Here is a 20,097-nt window from a genome sequence, read left to right on the forward strand (position 1 = left end):
GAATATGGAGGGGGAGAAACACAATGCTTTTCTTCTCTGTATTTGGAAAGATGCTTGGCCGTGTTTCATTGAGTAATTCAAGCAAAAAGCTATTTGGCTAAAGGACAGCAATCCTCAGACTGTTTGTTTGCAGAAGGGTTTTTAACTGGGGGTAAAGATTTCCCTTTTGTTTAGTAACCAGGGTGGTGTTAAATGACCATATGATCTTGTGGGGAGACAGTAAAGAATTACTGGAATTCACAAAGTCTGTGGATTTTAATAAGACAATTAAAGAGATACAGTAACGTGATTGTAAAAGCAGCTGAAGTGCTGCTCTTAAGCCTTCCTTTTCAGGACCAGTCAGCCCTCTTCTGTCACATGACAGAGACAGTTTATTCCCAAGATCTAATTTTTTTTATTACCTGCTGTTTTGTAATGGAATAGAGTCACAGCCCAGCACCACCTTCTTAAGTACCCTGTCATCAGAAGCCACATGAACCCTGCATTTTTTGTTCAAGTAATGAAGCCCAGGGCAGATACTTTGACCTTCAGGGACACTTAAAGTGGGAAAAAACTCCTTCTGGTCCCCACCTCCCCATCTGCTACAGATCAATATGAACCAAAACACAAATAATATGCATGAATACAACAGGGAAAAGACCATCAAAAGAAGAAGGCTTAAGCACACCAACATGGAAAGGATTTGTAAAGAGCTGGCAGGCAGACTTGGGGAAGGCAATTTCATTACAACAGAGATTTCCCCTGGAAATGATGCTTTCAGAAAAGCTTAGTGAACTTATAGAGAAGAGAATGCTTGCTGCTTACACATACATACACGACCTTCACCATCTGCAAGATGACTTTTTCTTTTGCAAGTACAGCCTGATGGATAAAATACCTTCTTGAGGATTTTACATGCTGAGTCCAAGCTTTTAAGTTTCAGTTTATTCCAGGAATTATTCTAGGGCTTTGTTAAATCACATCAGGAGCAGACTTTAATTCTTTGGCTGCCCTCACTCTTTCCCTCATACCATTAGATTTCGTTTACTACAGATGCTGATGCTAACTTCTCACAGTGTCTTGTAATGCTTTAGTGTCTCCTCTCTGCACAAATAGATTGAATATAAAGAGAGTTACCTGCATTATACACAAGGGAAAATACATGAGGAGAATTACTCACTAAATACAGATTAGTGATTCTTTTCAAAGCCTTTTGCACACTAAGTATCCATGGACTGAAATTTCTCCTTGTCATTCACATTTTCCTGGATTTTGTTTCACATCAGCTCTCTGCTAGTATCGCAGTCTTGTATCCATAGTCAAAGTTTAGCTGTTCACTTCTTTATTCCTCTACTATTGCAAACCCCCAGTGTGATAAATTTATTTGCATCTTGCATTGATGTCTTCACTCTGCAGTCCTGTACACACACATCTTTCTGTTAAACCAGTAAGAGCTTCTGTGCAGCATGGCTGGAGGACTTGTGTGACTTAAAAAAATACATCGTTTCACAAATTGTACATGTATCAAGGATTAATTTTAAATTGCCCCGTTATTTTTTGCATTCGTAATTCCAATGAGATCACTAAGACTGAAATTAACTACTGTGTTTTCACCATTCCTCATCCCTGATTGCACACTTGCAACTGGCCGTTGACATGAATTGTTCTTCCTTTGGTAAGAGTGTTTTCAGTACATCTTCTTTTCCTTTGCTTCTGAGTTCTAAAATATGTGGCATTTATAAATATGAATCTGGCATTACGTAAACATGGGTGAAACAAAAGAACTGACAGCATTCCAACAAACTAACCCAGACTGAAGTACTTTTCATGATCTGAAAACTCAGGGGTAATAGAAAAACATCATAATTGCAATGATCCTCTTCGGTTAGGAGCACCTTGAGAAACCAGACTCTTCTTGCCTATATTTTTCCATTCTTTCATTCTGCTTTGTGCAAAGACCAACACAGTCTACAGCCCAGTGCAACGTAGATGAGAAGACTAGGTTTACTAGTGGTGTGACTCAGACCACAGTGGATGCAATTAGAGCATTTATTTAATCTTCCAAAGACCAATTGTGCAAATCAACTTGGTGAGGACTTCGGTGCTTGTAGCAAATTTCAGCTACCCTTTTAAGACAAAAAGGTCTCATAGTAGCCCAAGTATGATGTTGTCTCTTTCATTTCACTGTAACATGAATAGAAACTGATCAGTCCATCACAAAGCACATCCTTCGGTACCAGAACTGTTCTTCACATGTCTCTGTAAGAGTGTCTGATTTCTATTTTCTCTTCAAGGACCAAGGTGCAGAAATATACCTAAGAAACAGACTTTTGTGAAGTACTTGGACTACTCCATAAACACAAAACATGTAAAAACATGTTGGATGTGTATATCAGATACCTCATTTCCAGAATTAAATAATATTTTCTGTAACTTAGTCTCTTGTCATTTGCAGTGAAATTTGAGTATTGCTGGGACAGTCAAAAGGACAGTATTGGATCAATTTTCCATCAGCTAAAAACCTTAATGGATAAGGAATGTACAATTCAACCAAGTGTAAATGTGGGGCTTAACATGTGAATGTGTGAATGAACCAATGTACCTGCATGTTCCATCACACTGTGATATGTCAACAAAAGCAAACTCAAAAGGAGGACTAGAAAATGTGTAAAGAAAGGAAAATACCAATAAAAGGCCAAAAGTTGCAGTCAATAGGTTAACATGGGGTTAATCTGTCCCAAGAGAATTTTTCTGGGACTAAGTTGCTCCTGGAAATACAATTGACTAAGTAGAAAACTGTTTAATTTGAAACCAATGGCTAAAATAAACCCAAGTTCTCGACTCATAATAGTCTTGAGAATTAAATCTGTACTGAGATTGGTTGAAGGGTGGGTAGTGGGTTCTGAATTTGGCAGGATGTCTCTTTGCAAGTGTATGTCTCTCCTAAAGTGATTTACAGACAGCAAGACAGCACAGGACCTCTTCCAAGAAATGGCTTGCAATGTCACACCGGCTTGTAATGTTACAGTGGCTTGCAATGGCTACAGGGAATTTTTCATAATAAGCACAGTTTATTGTCACTGTTGCTACATCAGTGTATATGTGTCCATACACGTGTTGATGTACATATGCAAGTGCTGTCCCTGTCTTTGATGCACACACCCTTGTGGACACTCATCCTATGTGTCTGGACACCCCGCTGTCATTTCTGTGAAATGTACATAAAATATTGCTACATCTTGAAAGTTGAAAAACCGAGTCCCCAGGCTGCTGAAGTGTGCCCTTGAACAAGAGAGGGAGACTGTGACAGAGCCAGGAGCGAGACCAGAGCATATGGACCCTTCAAACCTCCCAGCCGCAGGCGCATCCTCCCCGCAAAACAAAGGGCTAAATTAACCACTATTAATTCAGCACGTGTCAGTGCAAGCCCTCACTCCGTCCCCGCGATCAGCAGCTCCAGCCCGCGCGGCGAGGGAGTGGAAAAGGCGCTCCTCGCTTTTCGGGGGGGGTCCAGCCTTTCCGCCTCCCTTCGCTTCTGCTCGGCGCGTTTCCAGGGACCGCCACCCGCCCCGCTGCCGGGCTGGCCCCTGCCAGCCTTGCGGGACCCATCGGGGCGGGACGGGGCGGCGGGAGGCGGGGAGGGACCGGGGGGGAGAGCGTTACCGAAAGGCGAGGAGAGGAAAACGGAGAGAGGGGCGTGCGAGGGGCAGCGCCTCTGCCGCGGGGGATTAAAGGGCGCAGATACCTGCGGGGGCCGGCGGGGAGGCCGGCAGGCAGAGAGGCAGACAGACAGACAGACAGACAGACAGAGAGGCAGGCCGGACGCCCCTCCGAGTAGAGAGGAGGTGGGGCGTCAGGGGGCGACCAGCAGCTCTTCTCCCGCGGCTGCCGGCGTCTCCCAGCGCCCGCCGCCACACCATGTGGCCCCTGGTGGCTCTCTGCTGCTGGGGGGGACTGTCGCTGTCCCTGTCGCCGTCGGCGCCGCAGGGCCGGGCGGGCGGCCAGCCGGGCGCCCTCCTCCGCGCCCCAACTTTCGCGTCGCCGTCCCTGGAGGCGCCGCCGCTGCCGGACACGACGGAGAGCAAAGTGGAGAAGCTGGGGCGCGCCTTCAAGCGCCAGGTGCGGCGTCTGCGGGCGCGCAGCGGACGGCTGGAGCTGGTGTTCCTGGTGGACGAGTCGTCGAGCGTGGGTCCGGCCAACTTCCTCAGCGAGCTGCGCTTCGTCAAGAAGCTGCTCTCCGACTTCCCCGTGGTGCCCGCGGCCACGCGCGTCGCCATCGTCACCTTCTCCTCGCGCAGCAACGTGGTGCCACGCGTGGACTACATCTCGCGGCGGCGGCCGCAGCAGCACAAGTGCGCCCTGCTGGGACGCGAGATCCCGGCCATCTCCTACCGCGGCGGCGGCACCTACACCAAGGGAGCCTTCCAGCAGGCGGCGGTGAGACGGGGCGGCGGCAGCGCGGGGTGCGGGGGATGCGCGCTCAGGGCTCGGTGAGAGGAGCGAGCCGCGGTGCCGTGAGGGGCAGCACCGGCGCGGGGCGCGGGGCGCTGCGGCCAGGCCAGGTGTCGGCATCGAGGGAAGGAGCGGCGATGTGAGTCGCGGTAGTGCGTGGGGTTGCTGGGGTGCGATGGCTCGGCGTGCGCTGTGCTGTGTGTGGTGTGGGGATGTGGTTCTCCGCAATCTCCGTTGTTCGAGGATGTTCCGTGACAAGGGGTGTAGGGCTGTGTGGAATGGATGTAGAATAGTCTGGTCAGAGCAAACAAATGTTTGGAATTCGTTCTTTGAAGGGGCATGGAGCCTGTCTCTCAATTTCAGAAGTGATACATATGAGTCAAGTCTGGCATCTGAAATGCCTGCCTGGTTTCATGGCAGCGGGACTTGAGTGCCTGCTCGCTGTCAGACATACCTATGTACTGTTGCCAGATGTCTCTTTTAATTGCTGATGACTTACAAAGGTCCCCTTAAACTGTGTACAGTATAGTAATAAGTGGGGGCATGTCCGCAGGAACATTTCCAGACACTGCAATACAATCACTTGTCATGCTGTCTTGCAGACCTGTGGCAGAAATTTAGTTTAGGCAGCCCCTGGACATGTGTTGGCAGTTGATCATATTGGGGAGACTTCCCACTATATGGTTAATGGAGAGCCAGTCTACTCAGGAAGCTTTTTTTACAAGGGTAGGCCTCACTCTTCCTTGTCATTTGGCCCCTGTGTTCAGAAACAACTGCCAATCCAAGTCTCATTTTTGACTTTTCTTTTTTTTTTTTTCTTTTTTTTCCCCCCATCTAATTTTTGGTAGTGTCCTGTAGCTGAGCATTGGGTGCACTTGTCTTGAAACACACGTTCTCATTTGGAGCTGAGGAATGAGATTGCAAGAGGTGCATCACTGCTGGGCATGTGAAATTGGCAGAGATTATTCTCTTCTTCACTTTTGGCAGGAGAAAACAAGTTCGCTGTATAATGTGCTCAGAGTTGCACATGCCAAACCTGCTTTAGGAAAACACATCCCTGTATTAGATCTTCCACTGTGAGCCATGTTTCAATATAGATCCATCCCAGGGGTGTTGTGTGAAAAAAGTTAATGATACAAGTTAAAAATAACCGCTAAAAACAAAATATAAGCTGAAGAAATACCATCTGTTGTCTTGATATGAAATCTTGACTAACGATATCTTTAAAGTGGAATAAACAAAAAATCCCTTCAGGAGCCCACAATTTAGTTTCTTGAGACCAGCTAAACTTTGTGGCTGCAACAGCATGACTGTCATTTTACATTGTGTTCTTATAAGAATGTGGGAAGAAAAATATTCACATGGTGACAGGGAAAATTAAGATAGAATGACAAGGTTAAATTCCGGTCTGCTTACTAGCTCTTGGTTAAAGATGTTGTACTGTGGTTTTCTTCAGTATGATTTCTTCATGTCAGACAAATTAACATCTTCAGAGATTACTCTCCTTTCTAGACACTCTTCAGAAAATGACTGTTCTAAGTTTAAAATACTACTTTTGGAATAAATCTAGAAAGTTTTTTAAGTATAACAAAACTGCAATTCCCTCTGGTCTCTTAGACTTCTGCATCATGTTTTTAACTGTCTTTTAGTACAACCGTAATTATTTCTTTCACTTTTCTAAAATGTCTCTTTTTAAATCACTCTTTTTCTTTTACACTTTAAGTTGGGATTCCTTATGCTTCTGACAAGAATTCTCTGCTTCATTTCCAAACTCAAAGGTATCTGCAAAGCATCTACAAAGTCTCTGGGATTGTATCACTTACATTTTATAGTGACAGACAAGGAGGGGAAGTGCATTGTTAGAATAAACCCAGCACTTAAATTGCCGTGCTGCACTCTTCATTGGTAGGTCTCAAAGTGATTAATTCACTTCTGTGACAGTTCCACTGAAACCACGGAGGCTGAGAGATAAATGAATTCTGCAGGGTCATCAGGCCAGTTAGTGTCTGACCTGGGAACATGAGTGAAGAGGAGCAAGATTTACATAACAGTAGCTGTCTCAGAACCTGTGGCAGCAAAACATCATCCTAAAACATCATCCTGTTCATTTTGACAAGCTGTCAACCACACAATGTCCACCTTCTTTTAAAACATAAGAGTTCTCCTTGGCACTGCAGCTTTGTATCCCCTCCAAAGGTACTTTGGAGACAAGCTTATTGCAGTTTCTGTGTTTTGTTAAAGATGTCCTTACTAACTTTTGCCGTGTAGACCACACTTTGGCATTCCTACCCAGTAGATTAAAGATAAATTCTATGTGATTCACAGAAATATACCATATATACCACAAGAGACAGTGGCAAGAGACAACATCCTGATGAGAATGGCTGAACTGCTATTGATGTTTGGGTTTGCCATCCTGTTTGTGATTTCATGCCATGCTTGAGCTAGCAAGTGCTCATTTTTGGAGTCTTTCTTTTAAGGCGCTTGGAAACAGTCTTAGAGGGGGAAGAAACTGAGCTCATTAATTCAAAACTCTTTGGCTTCAGTTTTTCACAGCATAAGTTGGTGGGACAGCACAAACTACATGCAGCTTACGTTAAGCAGATTGCTTATTGCATTATGGAAAACTACAGAGCTGTTGTGAGAGCAGGAAAGAACCAAAGCAGAATTGAAAATATGAACAAGTTTGAGCAAGTGTTGCTCCTGATGCCTAAAGAATGCATCTAAAGACCAAAGAACTCAGTGGTGGAAGTGTTGAGAGACCTGTAGGCAACTGTATTGGAGCTTCTGATGCTGAGAGATAACCACTGCCAACAGCACCCACTACACCTCGTGGGAGGGGTGTGCATTTGTTACCAGATGGGTTTTCAAATAGAACTGGGTGGTCATCATGCCAGGATGGAAGTTTAATGGGTTCTTGTTTTAGCAGCTGAGAGCCACAGTTACATATAAGTCAGCATTGGTGTGCTATCTTTATTGGTGGACAGTTTAAACATCCTGAAGTTGCATTGGTTTTGGTGGTAAAAAAAAAAAAAGATGAAAATAAAAATTATTTAAACTACTCTATGTGGCAATGTGTTGATGAAATTATATCTTCTAAGATGAAGATAGTCTTATTTCTGTATTACAGAGGAAGTAAAATGGGAACAATTTCTCCTCATAATTGAAGTGGAAGTTGTAGGTGTGTATTGAGCAGAAGTTAGAGACAGTACTCAGACAGCCTTAGACAAATCAATTGTTGTAAAAAATCTGGCAAAGCAGTAGCTCAGGGAGCCTTTGGGAGCTCTTCTGCGTTATAAAAATAATTGTTTCATTAAAAAAGTAATTTTTTTGTTTTTATAATTCATCTTCACTCCATTGAAGTCAGTATAAGTATAGGTATATGCAAGTGGAAGAATAAGGTTTCACATTTTCTGAGAATCTAGTCTTTGAAATCTGGTGTTTGTATCTAATATGATCTTGACGGAGCATGACAAATGTCCAACCAGCATGTCAAATTCCATGCTCTCTGTCATAATTAATAAATATTTTTTAAAAAGTCCCTCAAAAGAATGTAAGCACATATCAGTTTAGGATAAACAGTTCTAATGCTTATTTAATGTTTGTTTAAATAAGTAACGATGCCTTTGGTTCTTCTATAAGACAAAAGCGCAGAAGTACAAGATGCAGCATTGTTACCCACTAGAAAAATCAGCTTTTCTTTTCAGTGCATTTTCAGATTCAGAATCTCATTTTCAAATTAAGATGAAAAATTTATTGAAGCTAAAGAAATTAATATATTTTCTTACCATGTACTTGGGTTTTTTAAAAAAGTAGTGCCCTCTCACTGAGAAGATGAACATTCAGAATCATGTATGTTGTCTGGTTATCAAGCATATCTTTGTGGATTTTTATTCCTATGACCTCTGCAAAATCTGCAGCTGATAATGAGAGAGTAGCAGATTCTAGGTTATCTTTGGCATCGTGCTCTAAATATCTGATGACGGCTTAGGTCAGCTAGAGCTAACTGACTGATTGGCAGCATTGGGCCTCTCTGGGCTTTGACATGACCTTGGCAGTCTGTGTTAAATATATGTTGGAAAAAAAAACAAAGTTAACTTGGTTTACCTCTCTGGCCACTTTTGCAATTGCAGAGCTGGTAGTTAGGGATTACCAAATTGAAAGCAGCCATCACTAGTGCCAGCTCTAAATCTCCAGTTTTAATCAGTGTGGTGTTTGTGAAGAGTACTGCTCCAGCATACTCCAACCTTGCATGGGGTTTGTTCACAAGATAATTAAGGCAGGGTCAGAGGCAAGATACACATCTGCACATTGTTCATGACCTTGGACCAAGCCTGAAATATACCTACCTTTAGAAGTTATTAAGTAGATTTCTCTGACCTTTTGGCTGGGACAGGCAAAAAGTGCTCTGTTTAGCATAGTATCTGTGGATGCATAATCAGGATTAATATTTTCTATAGCTGAAAACCTGTTCTTAGGAATTCTTCTGCTTTTGCTCACAAAATTGTATCTTGCGTTTTGGTCTAATCAGAAGCCTGCAATTTGGAAGTCTGCTGTAGATATTGCTGCACAAAATGAAACAAATCTCGTGAATGTAACCAACAATACAATGAATGAAATCTTTCACGACCATGGTATCTGTTGGTATCTAAATGTTTCAAGAATAGACATTCCATTTCATGAGAAAACCATTTTTTGTTGTCATCTCAGAGCCTTTTTTGGAAGGGTCTGACAAGCCCCTTCTGATTCCCAGTCCTTAAAAGTTACAACCCTCACAGAGAAATCAGTCTTATCATATGCCTTGCTTCAGAGATACAAAGACAAAGCAAAAAAGCTGCTGAGTGATTTGTTCTGAGAGAAGGAATAAATCTCTGGCACTAAAATTTTGAAGAAGTCAAGGCAAAATAAGTTGGTTTATTTTTAATTAATTTCCAAGGCTTACAAGAGGCCTTTACAGCAAAATACATCATATTTAGCAGTAGTTCCTGACATAAGCAATAGTTCCTGACATAAGCCTCAGCATTAAACTTCTGAATATTTATTTTTGTGTTCTGTGATACATATTTTACCCTTTGTCCCCCAATTCCGTGTGTTACTGGAATTTGTGACTCAGATTTTGCAGGTGACACAGCATGTTTGTGATGCTCAGAATTTTCTGACTTTTCTAGGTGCAGAAATTAAAAGCGCTATTGCTTTTAGCAACAGGTTCTTTGTAGGACCAGCACCCTGCTTAAATTTTGCAGCTGCTTACTTTTCTATTTCATTAACATAATCTAAAACAAGAGCTCTTGTTAAAATTATAGTACTCCCTCTGGGTCAAGGTCTCACTGGCAACCTCAACCAGGAAGATGAAAACCCTCCTTGACTGAAAGCAGCAGTCTGTAAAGAGCTGTTAAAGTCTGCTAAGAGCTTCAGCTCTGCTAAGCATACGCCGTATGAACAGTTGAGCAGAGATGGATTTCTCTCCCAAACACTCCCCCACACCCAGTTGTTCTGAGACACCTCCTATCAGTGATAACTTTGTGCTAGTGTTGCTCAATTCTAGCAGTCCTGGAGAAAAAAAAAAAAAAAAAAAAAAAAAAAAGGTATTCATATGATAATTGAGCAGTGACAGTTGGCCGTAGATGGGCCAGGTCATGAATTGTACTTGTCCATTTGGAATTAATTATTCAGTTCAGCTTTTCTTCTTTTTTCCCTGCTTATTTAAAGTAATAAATGTTTAAAGCAAACACAAAAGGAACAGATATTTAGCAGATGTATTGGTCAATAGTGGTGTGAATGCTTGGTCTGAAAAGACATGAAAATCAGTTACGTATTTAGTAAAATATTTTTGAGTCACTGTTTTTATTATTAGCAGAAGACCAGAGCAGTACTAAAGAAATCAAATAACATCTTTATTATATTAATGATGGAAACTGCTCACAGACAAAGAAAACTAGGATTTTTAAGTTTTCAAATCAAACTGAGATCAATTAGCAAATGATATTTTGAATATAGCATGCAACATTACAGCATATAAAGGTCTCCAGCAACTTTGCAAAGTCTTAATAAACTTGTTAAAAGGTCATATAGCACAAGAGCTCAGAAAATATCTATGTACATAGATACTGCTTTTTAATGTCCTGTTTAGAAGACTTCATAACCATAAAAGATGAAGTATATGCATGTTAGCTTTTTCCTGGAAACTAGGTGCATTCTGTTCTTTATAGTTCAGAGCTCAAAACTGCAAGCCACATGATTTCAAATCACCGCATACAACAGCCCTAACACAGCTACACGAGTCAAAATTCTGTGTAATATCTCCTGTCAGTGTAAACCCGGTGGTGATTTTGGGTTGTTTAGGCTTTTGTTCTGGTTTCTCAGGACTGTGTCTAAGTCGGTGTTTGAATATACCTAAGGGTGGAGAACCCATAAACTTTCAGGCGAGCCTGTTTCAATGGTTCATCACTCTTGCAGCAGAAATGTTGCTCTCTTTAAGTGGAATGTTGGTATTTAAGTATGTGCTTCTTGCCTCATGCTACCAATTAGAAGAATCTGTATATATCTTCTTTACTCCTCGCCCCATTAAGTATTTATATATATATGCATGGATAAGAGGACGTTAAACCTTCTTTTCCTCCATCTAAACATTGTTAGATCTGTCAGTCTTTGTTCAGTTCTTTGTTGTATCAGTACATTTCCTGGCCATGAGCATGCTTGGCTTTTTCACCTATGTGCTTTCATTCATATATATAGTGGGATTGTCTGACAGAGTTGTGAGATTTACTCAGGTCATGACTGCCAGTTACTGAAAGAACTATTTAAATATTTTAAATATCCAGATTATTTCTATAGATACATCTTTTCTCTAAACTTTAATATTAGTTAATTTCTTCTGGATATGTAACAGCTCATTCTCTAGGGCCTGTGTAGCAGTGCAGAAAAGAGTGGGAAATGTTGGAATATCTTTTAGTTCATTCTGTGAAACCTAAAGAGGGGATAAGATTAATTTGATTTGAGCAGTGAAAACAGCAGGGTACAGTGACCGAAAGAAAACGTGGTGAAATCAGACCTTTGCTCTTTTAGAGAGGTGCAACCAGGTCTTTCATGTACAGGAATAACATTTGTATTGTTACCAAAAATCAGTAAAATGAAACTCCTTAGCACTAATGTAACATTAAGAAGCAAGCATTCTTTATTCAGTTGGATGCATGAGGGGATATCTCCTCCAAAATGTCTTGCATGCTGAGTGCATAAAAAGTTCCTGTTTATGTACTATATTTTACATGCGTATTCATAGGTTTCACCAGAAAAAAACGTACATATGATAATCATTTTCCCAAAGTCATCAACTTAAATTGCCTTCTCTCTGTGCATGCTTTCTGTCCTGGGAGACCAGTGATCCCTGGTGGTGGACAGCCCCAAAGTCATACCTGACTGCCTGGTGAGCTGGTAAAAGTTTGCACAGTTGGGCTGGCTGCTTTCCAGTTCTTCTTCCAACAGAATTAACATTGTGGTTCCATAGGCCAGTGGTTTTTGAAGAATGAGCATTGTGTTAACCTGCCAGGTGCAAACAATTCTTCACCTGGCAATAGTTTCATGATGAAGGGGAATTGTGTTTGTCACCCCCTAGTTTTGCAATACTCTTGTGACATGACCAGGTTCATCAGGAGTCCCCTGAATTCAGTGGTAAGGTGTCTCAGCTTCACCAAAAGCTATATTTAGTCACTGTGCTGGTTATTTTTTCCTTGTAGAATATTTATTTATGTAAAATCTCCTGTCAGATTTGGATTTTTTACCTGCAGGAAAGGTGAAAGCAAAGAAACTTGAAACAGCAGTTTAGCTTGGCAAAGAGATTTAGCATTGCCATTTTCCTTTGTGAACGAAATGCTGGTCTGCTTCTGAAGTCACCTATGATAAATTAGGATGTACTGTTTCAATATTCTTATGAATATATGGACCAAATCTATGCAGTGTTTTTTGTAATAAACCAACATTTATTCATTTTAATATAAGTTTAACAACAAATATGTTACGTTATCGATAGTTAAATTAATTCTATAATATTGTAAAATGGAAATAATTTTTTTATACTGAATAAGTGATCATCTAGGAAAAATAATAATTTCATTCTATTCAGAACTCATCCGCTGGTGTGTATGTTCTATGTCATTCCTAAGGTGAAAAGAAATCCAGTGTAAGTGGTCTTCTGGGGCAGCACAGCTAAATGGCACTCTAGTGGAAAGCTTTCTGGTTTGCTTCTGAGAGGCAGTGGAGGTTCTTCCTGATCTATAAGAAATAACATTCACTTTGTAGCCCTTAGGTAGTGTTTTTCCTATAAGGTGGATGTTGGTTAATGTTCTTTTGAGGGCTAGGCTCCAACGTAAGCATTTTAATGCAGGCTTTTCCTGGGGCTGTATGATGTTATTAGAGGCTTGGTCTGTAAAGTGAGAGAGGCTAACCCATTTCAACTTGTTTCCCTCTACATAGATATATTAATATTCAATTCTGTATGGTCAGAATCTTCTTTAAAGTCAAAAGAGAGAGTAAGGACAGGACAGGAATCAGGCCCAAGCTCATTTGTTTATGGGTTACATGCAGAGGATATTGTTGAGACAGTAATGAAGAACCTTTGACAACAGCATTGCTGTGGCTGTCAAGTGGCTGAAGAAGTCTTTACCCTTCAATACCTCACCTTTCCTAACTTAGTGTTACAAACTCCATGTCAATGTTAAAAATGCAGAAGTTAGAATTTAGCTGTTTATGTGACTGTACTGATAGAATTTAATTTTCCATTACAGTAATGTATTTCTAGAGAAGGATTTTGTATGATAACTCTTTTGTTGCACAAGACTTCATTTTTTAATTCTAAGGACTTTTATTGGCACAAAAGATTGGTTAGACTGCCAGATATTTGTACACACCAAACAGTCACTGAACACAATACAGATGGTAATAACATTTTGCTAATGTGAAAAGAATGTTTTATTTAAGAACTGGAAGAATTACTGAAACTGACTGATCTACCACTCCTCTGAAGGAAGTGTAGACAAGAAAATAGTTACTGGAATGGTAAAAGACTAGGTATTTCTTGTGTCCCCATTAATTTCTATTCAATCATCCAGAGCACTAGTTGTTTTGTTTTGTTTATACTTATCCCCTTTTAATTTATAGTAGTGACCAAATGGGCTAAATTTTCAATTTAATAGGCCATTCAGCCCTTTATTTTGAGTTATGGCTGGTGCTCAGTTTCATTTGATGGTAAAATCAGAAGCAGATGTAGATATGTATGTCAAAGAAAGAGATTCTCAGGATCCTTTAAATTTACTAGTACAATTTAGAGGGCTTTTAAACCATATTTGTTGAAGAATCTGACAATTTATAAAGGGACTGCAAAGCCTTGTCAGGGGAAAAAAAAAGTCATCTTTATGTAGATACAGTCTTTGAAGTTGGCAGGGACTGATGAACAATCTCTGTGTGTACTTACAAGTTTAGGGGTTAAACAAGTTTTAGGGGTTGAACAAATATTTTAAAATATATGAACTTTCTGTTCGGGAAAAACACCTTTCAAAACAGCTTTCTGGAGAGGGAAGGAAAGCGATTTCTCAGAATAGAGGGATGCAAGTCAGGGTTAGAGAAAACAAAAATTATGTGAAATGCTGCACAAATATTGCAGAGAAGGGGAATGGAGACTGATGCTTGGATTATTAGCAGCTCTGACAGGACAGTGGCCTGTTCTCTTGTCCTCACAAGAAGAAACAAAATACTAAGTGGACCAACAGACATACACAAATTATTTTAAAACATACTTTTGTCTCTTCGCCCCACCTCCTCCCTTCCTCCCCCCATGCTGAATGTTTCTTTCTCTCCCTTGTTGTTTTCCTCTGTTTTTATACAGCAGGAATTCTGTGTCTAGAGTTACAGCTGCAAGACATGAGGGCCAAGCTGGTCAGTCGCCTTGTTTTGTTTTGATTTCTAGGGGTAATATGTAGCAATCTTGTCTGTCTGTCTGTCTGTTTCTCTACTCAGATTCCCTGGTGCCTCAATATTCAAGTCTTCTGGGTAGCAGGAAGACAGCTCTTACCTGTTAGCTCAATTCGTGTCTGTGTGACATAAGTGGTTGTCCTTTGAGATGCAGAGAACAGAAAAGATGTTTGCTCTTGCCTTATCCGAGGGTCATGTAGCCAAGGCATATTTTCCCCTCAGAAATAATCATTTGGTCCTCAAAGATGGTCTTTTACTGATGCTTTCTAGTTACTCAAACCCACATCTTTTAAAAGCTCTTGCTAAGAAATTTTTCATGGGACCAGGAACTTTCTTGATTACATTGAAAGTCATAGAGGGTTTGATTTCAGGAGTATCAGAGGGCATTTGTAGCAGTCTAATTTTGTTAAATAAAAATCCTTGCTTATTTGCTGTTCAGAATTAAATAGTCCTAAGATATGTAGTTCTGTCTAGACTACTGGGGTACAAGCTCATTTGTTCACTGGCCATGCAGACATGTCTCTGTGTTTAGGGAAAATGTGGAAGCTTGGTTGTTGCTGATTATGAGTATTAACTGCTGAAGAACCAGGGCAATGTGTAATGCTGTCCACTACCTTCATCTGTGAAGTGTGTGAAGGTTTCTGTTATGCACCAAGGGAAACAGGGCTCAAGAATACTACAGAAATTGCCATCCTTCCAAAATTAAGCTTTGTTCCCCCTTCTGCACATGTTATGACCCCATCACAAGTTGGAATCATATTCTGCTACAACAATTTGCGTGTAGGTGTGATCTTCAGAGAATTGCCCTGGCAATCTCCATTATGTCTCTTAACCCTCTGTAAGTTGCGGTTTCTTCCTCAGTTACACACATTCCACAACTTTCATGTATTTGGGACATATTTTTCCACCTTTATTATGTGATTTGCCTATTGAAAGTTATTTTTTCTAAGCTCAGAGATGCTACAGTTGCCAAAACCACTTGAGTAGGGATGTAACATATGTTTTCCTTGTCTTTTTTTTTTCCAAAAAAGGGCCATTTTTACTGAAATAGCTTTAGATAAACATCCTGAGTAGAGAATATCAGCCTGAATACTTATGAATTTGGATAGAAGTTTAAGTTGCTTATATTCAGTTTTAAAATAGCACAGTTAATGCTAAATAAGTTAATTATACATGTTAATTATAAATAACACTACTGTCTCTGCCTGCAGTCACTTGTCTTAGAGCATCAGTTTCAAAATGCATTTTGAAATTAGGCATTTGTACATTTTTCCTGCTGTTTGTCTTCATGTTGCCCTTTTGTCTTGTTTTTTTCTTCCTGGTTCTTTTCATTCCAGTTTCCCACTTCATTCTGGTTTTCCACTTATAACTTAAGCAATATGAGGAACAATAAGTTTGACTTGTGAAGGGTATTTTTGTCTGCAAGAGAATTTGGTTTCACTCCCTTTGGGTTTTCCAAACAATCAAGCCCAACCGCAAAAACATTGCTTGGCAGTCTCTCAGACCACAGTGCCAATGGTATGTGCTTTGATTTATGGTGTGTGTGCTTGTTTTTGCATAGTGTCTACCTGAAATCAGTGAACAGATAAATCAACATCCAATTGTCCTAAAATGTGGCCTGGCTTACCGAGAAGGAGTATAAAAACTCTGCAGGTTATTTAGGCTTGCCTAGCTAGTAAGCTTTTGGATGAGCTGAAAGGAAGATGATTTTACTTCAAAAGATTTACATAAAGATTTTCTAATAAAACAACTCAGCTTAGTTGATCTCTGGTTTTGGAATTTGTCCTTGCTAAGAGTGTCTTAATCACATTTACCTACTTGTCACACAGTGACATGTCTTTTGCAGGATCATTCAAAGGTCTATTAAATGTGGTCTTTTACATTAATTGTAGCATGATGCAATCTGTTATTGAAATAAACATGGTCATAATTTGCTACCAAATTGGAAATATGCATCTAATTATTTCTACGTAAGTTCCCAGAGGATGGAGAAAATACATCTTCACAACCCCCTGCTTTAGGATTGTGGACAGCACCTGGCCACAGCTGGGAAGTTGGTAGTCGTCCCTTATTTACTCACACTGACAGACAGTGGCTGATAGGGTGGCTTCTAGTCCATGGCACATGACATCACATTTTTACTGGTGCTCTGCCTGTCGCCCAAAATCTGAAAGTACTTGGAGAGTAATTAGCACTAGTGCATTGTCAGACTGGAAGGCTGAAATGAGCAGGAATCTGTGAGTCATGTTCTCACTAGGGCAGTACTGAGCAGCATCACACATGCTTTGTGTGAAGTATTAGGAAGAGCAAGCAGCAGGGCCGAAGGAACTGCAGATATTTTTGAGGTCACAGTGGACAATCTAATGTGACCTTAGTGAACTGTTGTAAGGGAGGAAAGCATCATTCAACAGGGACAAATGAGGAATTTTATGCTGGGTTTAAAATAATCAACAGTCCAAATACTTGTTAGGGGAAGCCTTACAATAAATGAGCAGTAGGATTTATAGTTTAGTGGATCAAAACATAATATTGCATTAAAATATGTGAGATTCTGTTTTGGGTCTTGCACTAGATTTTCAATGTTTGCAGTACCTATTTCAACTTCAGTCTGAACAGTATCATCAGTATCAGTATCGTTGCTGAATCCGTTGCATGGATGACTTAATCAATCAGCATGAAAAGTCTCATTTCTTATCATGTCATAATTTCTGTGGATATGTAAACTGTGACCACCTAAAGTGTGTCTCAGTGGTTGGACTTGCTCAACCACAGGCTGTATGTGCAGATGTTTGACCTTTGTTATAGTGGGTGATCTTGCCAAGGGCCTTATTAGCTGTATAATTCAAATATAATGGAGGAAGTAGTGTACTGATCAACCACTGTTAACCCTCTACTGAGGTGTGCAATTTCATTTTCTCTTCCAGCAAATATTACGGCATGCCCGTGGAAATGCTACGAAAGTGATATTTCTCATTACTGATGGCTATTCCAATGGGGGAGACCCGAGACCCATTGCAGCATCCTTGCGTGAGCTTGGAGTGGAGATCTTCACCTTTGGGATATGGCAGGGGAATATCCGAGAACTGAATGATATGGCATCCAACCCAAAAGAAGATCACTGTTATCTTCTTCACAGTTTTACTGAGTTTGAAGCTCTGGCACGTAGAGCTCTTCATGAAGGTACTAATGTCCTAACCTCAGAAATCTACAGGCAGCAGAGAGGTTTGAATAGGAAGATCTCCAGTACTGTCTTGCATTTACACTTCATGTAGTGTTGATTCCCTTTTTATTTTTCTCGTAACTTTCTAGCAGAGGTGTTTGTCCCTCAGTTAAAACGATAAACTTCATTTGGCTTAACTCATCACCGACAAAGTGAGAGCAAAGTTCTCCTCACTGATGTGTATACATATTTACATCCATTCAGCTCTTCATTTTGTCTGTGAAGAACACTGTGCTCTTGGCCCAATGTATCTTGTGCTTGAACAGATGAACCTTGTAGTCAGGTACAAGAGGCACCTAGTGTACACCTTAGAACTAGACTTACTACCTTTGGGGTGTCTCATACAGCAACAACAGCCTGTTCAGAACCAATCTACATCCCTCTGTGTAAGAATCAATACAATTTGTGTTTATGACCTTTTACACGCAGTAAAACTGCAAAGAGGAAGTGGTGGAAAGAGAGTTTGTACTGTGATTCCTCTTTTAATCTACTCTATCCTAAAATAAAAGTTCTTTCTGAAAAATAGGGTAGGTTTAGATAAGCAAGTGAGAGCACTTGATTAAACATTTGTGTGACAATGCTGCTTGATTGAGGCTTAGAACAGGCATCAGACTAGCCATTTGAACTTATTTGCTATAATTTTTTAAAACATGCTACTTTAGATTAACAGGGTAAAATAAGGTTTTCTGATGCTTTGTTGCCAGCCTGTGTGTTCCAGGTAAGGTTGGACTGGTCTATGTGAATGTGCTGAAGATTTTTTTTTGTAATATGACCAATTGATTTTCATGCCATGACCAAAAGGTGTCTCAACAGCTTCTGTTGGGAGTGAGACTGCATTCTGGCAGTGTTAGACTCAAATTAAGAGAAAATCTGGGTGCACGGTGGATTTCACTGAGCCCTTTTCCAGAATGAGGACACCAGTCTTTTGCATGTTGAGCATAGCAAGGCTCTGCTTCATACTCTGCTACTTAGAACTGGAGCATTGGGTTTTCAACATGTGTTTTACTACTGGTATAATGTGAAACTGTGGTATTACTTTTGTGGTTTTGTTTTAAATTCTTTGTTAATAAATTGGTACTGTTTCAGACCTGCCCTCTGGCAGCTATATCCAAGAAGACATATCTCACTGTTCATATCTCTGCGAGGCAAATGAAAATTGCTGTGACATCATGGCAAGCTGCAAATGTGGCACTCACACTGGCCAGTTCGAGTGTATCTGTGAAAAAGGATACTACGGGAAAGGACTACAACATGAGTGTACAGGTGAGTCTCATGTCTCAGTATTTGGTTTCTCTGTATGCTCTGAATACATGGCTAATCTATGTGAGTGCTAAAAGATCTGTTTGGGATTATGGCTATGAACCTGGATCAGAATGGAGCCAAGGCTGCTGGATAACTCTCTGGCTGAAAACGTAGTATAGCTCTAGCATCAGACTCACCTCATACCTTGTCTTCAGCAATAGTTCAAGGAGATGAGCAGGAAAAAGGTAAGAATGGGGCAAATGTTCTGACAAAATAAAGCTTTCCTAAATCACAGCATAGTGGAACATTGTGATTATGAGTATACCAAGTCTGAGGTATTATCTTTTGCTCTCAAGTGTTCATAGTACATTTTTCCCTCATGAGTTTTGCTGATGACTTTTTGAAATGTCATAGTTCGGAGAGGAGCTATATATGTGGACCTTTGCAGGATAAATTCTGGGTGAACTTACTGTTATGTAAATGTGTTTTAATTGTCCCATGATGACTAGAGAGGAAGAAAACGCGAGTCACTAAACAGAGACATTGTGACATTTTGCTCATCCTGGTTTTGTTACTACTTTTTGGACAAGCCCTTTTACTTGTATACATTCAAAGTGTGGTTAAAATAACAACCATTTACACTTCTTTACAGAAGTTGTTCTGTAAAGTTTATTACATTCCCTGGCAATTGTTGCATTGTAATTCACCTCCTGCCTCTGGAACTCCTTTCCTTCTTTCAGAATGTAAGTAGGAATTCACTGAGTTTTGAGTGCAACATGAGTAGAGGAATGCAGTTAGGAATCAATATCAGCACTGGCACATTGGATCAGAATCATATTTTATGTAAGTGGCTGCAGCTCCTTTTTGTGCTCAGTTAACTCTAAACAGGTACGCTATTCCATTTTGTTTATTTTCAATTCTAATACTAATTTATTTAAGACAAAACCACATTTTCATCATATTTTTTCTTTTGTCATAAAGTTATTTTCTTTTACCTTGAGTGCCATAGTAAGATAGTGAGCAGAATACATACAGCATTTCTGCCTTTATCAGTAGCTTGTGTTATTAAATATTGTTTTGAACTATTCCTAAGGAGAGCAGGACTATCATTTTAGAGTTGCCCTTTCTTCATGAAAAGGTTTTTTAACAGGGTAAGCATACCTTTCAAGTGCCACCAAAAATGGTAAAAGTCAGATTTTTTAAAATGGACACTTTGCAGCTGCAGACAAAAGTTTCACTTT

General features: G+C 40.4%; 1 protein-coding gene across 2 annotated transcripts in view; it reads left to right on the plus strand.

The window, feature by feature from the left end:
• Positions 1-3,644: 3,644 nt before the first annotated feature.
• SVEP1 (sushi, von Willebrand factor type A, EGF and pentraxin domain containing 1) overlaps positions 3,645-20,097 on the plus strand; it is a 119,703-nt gene continuing 103,250 nt past the window's right edge. For both annotated transcript variants that reach the window (XM_014884085.2, XM_088157354.1), the window contains exons 1-3: positions 3,645-4,416; positions 17,319-17,574; positions 18,701-18,877. In XM_014884085.2, the coding sequence (XP_014739571.2) occupies positions 3,898-4,416; positions 17,319-17,574; positions 18,701-18,877 (952 nt within the window). In that variant the 5' untranslated portion in view covers positions 3,645-3,897. The remainder of the gene's footprint in view (positions 4,417-17,318; positions 17,575-18,700; positions 18,878-20,097) is intronic.

This window comes from Sturnus vulgaris, chromosome Z (assembly GCF_052056855.1).
Source record: "Sturnus vulgaris isolate bStuVul1 chromosome Z, bStuVul1.hap1, whole genome shotgun sequence".
In the NCBI taxonomy this organism is placed as follows: Eukaryota; Metazoa; Chordata; class Aves; order Passeriformes; family Sturnidae; genus Sturnus; species Sturnus vulgaris.